This window comes from Cynocephalus volans, chromosome 2, assembly GCF_027409185.1.
Source record: "Cynocephalus volans isolate mCynVol1 chromosome 2, mCynVol1.pri, whole genome shotgun sequence".
In the NCBI taxonomy this organism is placed as follows: Eukaryota; Metazoa; Chordata; class Mammalia; order Dermoptera; family Cynocephalidae; genus Cynocephalus; species Cynocephalus volans.
The window spans coordinates 89,879,003-89,882,843 of record NC_084461.1 but is presented as its reverse complement, the minus strand read 5'-3'; the positions used below and the strand labels follow the sequence as shown (position 1 = coordinate 89,882,843).

Below are 3,841 nucleotides of genomic sequence, written 5' to 3'. Positions count from 1 at the left end.
TTTCCGATTTCCATTTTTACAGAAAATTTATTTAGACACAATATCTGGGATCCCAAAACATTCCTTTTTTTTTTTTTTTTTAAGTCAAAGACTTTTATTACTTAAATATTTTATGGAAAAAGGAATGTAGCAATTGGATCATGGTTGTATGAAAAAAAATCCAAGTATATATCCTTTTCTATATTTATATCTGGGAGCAGGGCTGTCACCACATCAGGCACAACAGCTGCACTTGTCTGATGCCCCTGTGTAAATGCAGCCCTGGGTGCACTTGGCACAGCCTACGGGGCAACAGGAGCAGCAGCTCTTCTTGCAGGAGGTGCATTTGCACTCTTTGCATGTGCAGGAGCCAGCGCAGGTGCAGGAGCCAGCGCAGGTGCAGGAGCCACAAGTGGCATGGGAGCAGTTGGGATCCATTTCCAGCTGAGATGAGGCTGGAGATCCAAGCAGGGGGTGAAGAGGCAGTTGGGCTGGAGGAAGGTGTGGTGGACCAAAACATTCTTTAAAAATAGAATATGAAACATTGTTTCATTGGTTTTTAACATTTAGAATCAAAGTCTGGACAAGCATAGAAGACACATTTGTGATTGCAGAATAAAAAGTAAATGTTAACCTTGACAATGTAAAAGCAAAAGTGTAGCCAACAGAAGGATGTAGAAGTAGGAAAGGAAAGATGAGAAAAGAGTACAGGTCCTAGTACCCAGATGTGCTTATTTCACAAAGCAACTGAATCAAGAAATCCTGTCAAAAGAATAGACATTATATTAATATTTTATGATATTATTTAAAATTACAAAGGTTTAGAAAACTAAAAATAATACAATTATCTACTTTAAACGTAAGAGATAGGGATGTGAGAGTAATATAAGTGAGTTACAAACCTCAGCTTTCTTAGTAGGAAGTCTATGGATGTGATCTACTGATTTATCTAGGAGTAAAGGAATAAGTACATTATCTAAAATTATCAATGTAATTTTCAGAAAAATATTTGTAAAGTAACAGCTGCCTTTGGAGAGTATAATTGAAAAGAGAAGAGTGGGTGAGAAACTTACTTTTCATCATAAGCTCATCTATATTACTTGATTATTTACCATGTGCATGTAAATTTTCTTTATAGCATTTATAAATAAAATATTACTATATACACATATTGGCATTACTTATATATTCAGAGAAAATACTCAGATATAATAGCAGGTAATAATAGGTGACTTCAAAAGAAAACAAGTACAGAATATTTTCGTCATAATCACCACAATACACCACAATACAATAACAAAAAATACCTTTATTCTGAAAAACTTGGTGCTTTCCAGCTCATTAACATTTTCCCAATTAAATAGGTCCATGATAAAAAAAATATTATCTCTATTTAACAGCTGACAACCAACTCAGCAGTGTAATAGAAAGAGGAACAAAGAAGAATACACTTCCAGGCGTTGCCAGGAGTATCTGTGAAATGGGAAAGTCATATCATTCTGCCTATTGGGGCCTTGGTTTCCTCTTCCATTAAATGAGACTTAAGCAACAATGCTTTGAAGGTTGCTTCAGGTTTGATGTTATACGATCTTCAACAAAGCACTTCATTTGATGTAATTAGAATAAAAGATTTCAAAAACTGGAAAAGATCTTAGGAGTCAGACAGTCTGACCCCCTCATTCTGCAGTGTGGAAGGTAAGGTCTCAAAAAATTTCTAGAACCATGAGAGCTAAGGGTGGTAGAATCAGAACTAGAGCCTGGATCCACAGATGCCCATGCTGCCAAGCATGTCTTCTGTTTTAGTCAGCTTGGGCTGCCATAAAAAAATACAATAGGCTGGGAGGCTTACACAACAAAAATTTATTTTCTTACAGAAGCCTTCTCACAGTGTGCTCACATGGCCTTTTCTTGGTGTGTGCACGTAGAGAGAAGAAGAGAGAGAATCCCTTCTTATTATGAGACCACGAATCCTATCAGATTAGATCCCTACCCTTATGACTTCATTTAACCTTAGTTACCTCCTAAAAGCCAGATCTCCAAATACAGTCACACTGGGGATTAAGGCTTCAAAATATGAATTTTGGAGGGATATAAGTCAGTCCGTGGCATCTTCTTTAATAAAACAGATGACAACTTTTTTATATCTCTCTTCCCTGCCAGCAAAACACAACAATTTGAAGGAAATAATACTTTAGATAAAAAAAAAAATTTTCAACATGACGTTTCTCATTCCTCAGTGATGACTTGTTAAAGAGACTAACTATAAAAAAATTTGCACGTGATACATTTTGCACTTTCTCCACATCAAAGTGTAAATTCAAAGACACAAACATAAAGGTGCTAAGTTATCCTGTGATAACATTCCATACACATTTATTATCAGTTGCCCTAACCAGTCTGCTTGCATAGTCTTCTCTCAGCAAAATTCCCAAGAGTAAAAACTAGACTCACACCCATTAAAGCCAATGGATTTCTAGAAAGAAAATGTTTCGTTCTTGGTTGAACACTTCCTTTGAAGTCCATTTTCACAAAATGATACCCCACGTCTTCCTTTCAAACTGACAAGCGAACAACACATTTAGTGACCGAGTGAGGTAAAGGTTGTATTTTCAATTCACAATGAAGAAGAGTTTGTGCACTACAGATGAAAAGCATAGGGAGTAACTGAAATTCAGAAATAAGGAGGTTGAGGATGGGAAACTCAGTTTAGGAGGAAACTGCTACTTAATGACAACATGTCGAGAAATGGGAAGAGACACACAAAACCCATGGAGTTGCAGTCAGTATAATTGTTCAGTAAAAATAAAAACATATGGGAGAGGCAGGTGCACACTACAGACCAAGTAGAAAATACTTTAGAAGAGGTTTTAGAGACAAAGGGCCAAGGACGGAGCGATTTATAGGACTTTATCCTCACAGATCATGTGAGAGGAGATAGTGAAGTTGTCCAGTAAAACCTCTCCCCCTCAGCCTTCCCATTTCTAACCGCCTCCCTTGGCTGAGTCAACAGCCCCTCCTTGGCTCCCAGAGCACCCACGGTGGATGCCTTCATTGTAACCCTTATACATTATCTGCAGTGTTTTTCAAAGTGTGGTTCTCACATCTTCTGCATCGATTCATTTCCACCATTCCCCACTGCCCCCTCACCCCCCCCACGATTATTAAAAATGCAGATTCTTTGGCAGACCTAAAGAATACATTTCTCTAAGGATGGGCTCAAGAATCTGCATTTCATCTAGCCTTCTGGTTGATTATTCCATACACTTTATTTTCAGAATTGCTGCTATGTATTAACTGGTATCTTGTCTCTCACCAAACTGTGAGTGCTTTCAGTGACAGGTGCTATAATTTATCCACCTCTTTATTGTCTGTGACAAGCTCTCAATAAATATGTGTTGACTAAGATGCTGAGGAGCACCACCACGTAAGCAGAAGTGGAGCTCACCCGGTGCCTTGATGAATCTAAACAATGGCATAACTGAGATGAAATAAGTAGAAATTATGTTGGGTTCTGACTCTGAATTAACTCAATATGTCACAGAGTGTTACTAATATTACTCTGTGTGAAACTGAGCAAGAGTTCTGTCACTTGAGTGCAGTGACCCAAGAAAGATGCCATGCCAGTGCTGGGTGCCAGTGAGGAATAGCGGGAGATGGCCACTGAAGAAGCCAGGAAGGTCCTCACTTCTAGGATCTCCACAAGCTGGAGATTGCAGAAAGAGATCTTCCACTGAAATTGAGGTTGAGATGAAGACAGAATGAGAAGCAAGGTGTCAAACTGAAGCATCTAAAAGCCACCCAGGTAGCCAGATACCTGACCCAGCCATCAGGTTGATTCCTACCCGGCAACCCTGCAACCACA

At 38.7% G+C, this 3,841-nt stretch overlaps 1 protein-coding gene across 1 annotated transcript; it reads right to left on the bottom strand.

Annotated features, from left to right (window-relative positions):
• Positions 1–213: 213 nt before the first annotated feature.
• LOC134370237 (metallothionein-2-like) lies at positions 214–417 on the bottom strand. The gene has a single exon (XM_063087297.1). The coding sequence runs from the start codon at positions 415–417 to the stop codon at positions 214–216; it is 204 nt and encodes a 67-aa protein (XP_062943367.1).
• Between the last annotated feature and the right edge of the window lie 3,424 nt (positions 418–3,841).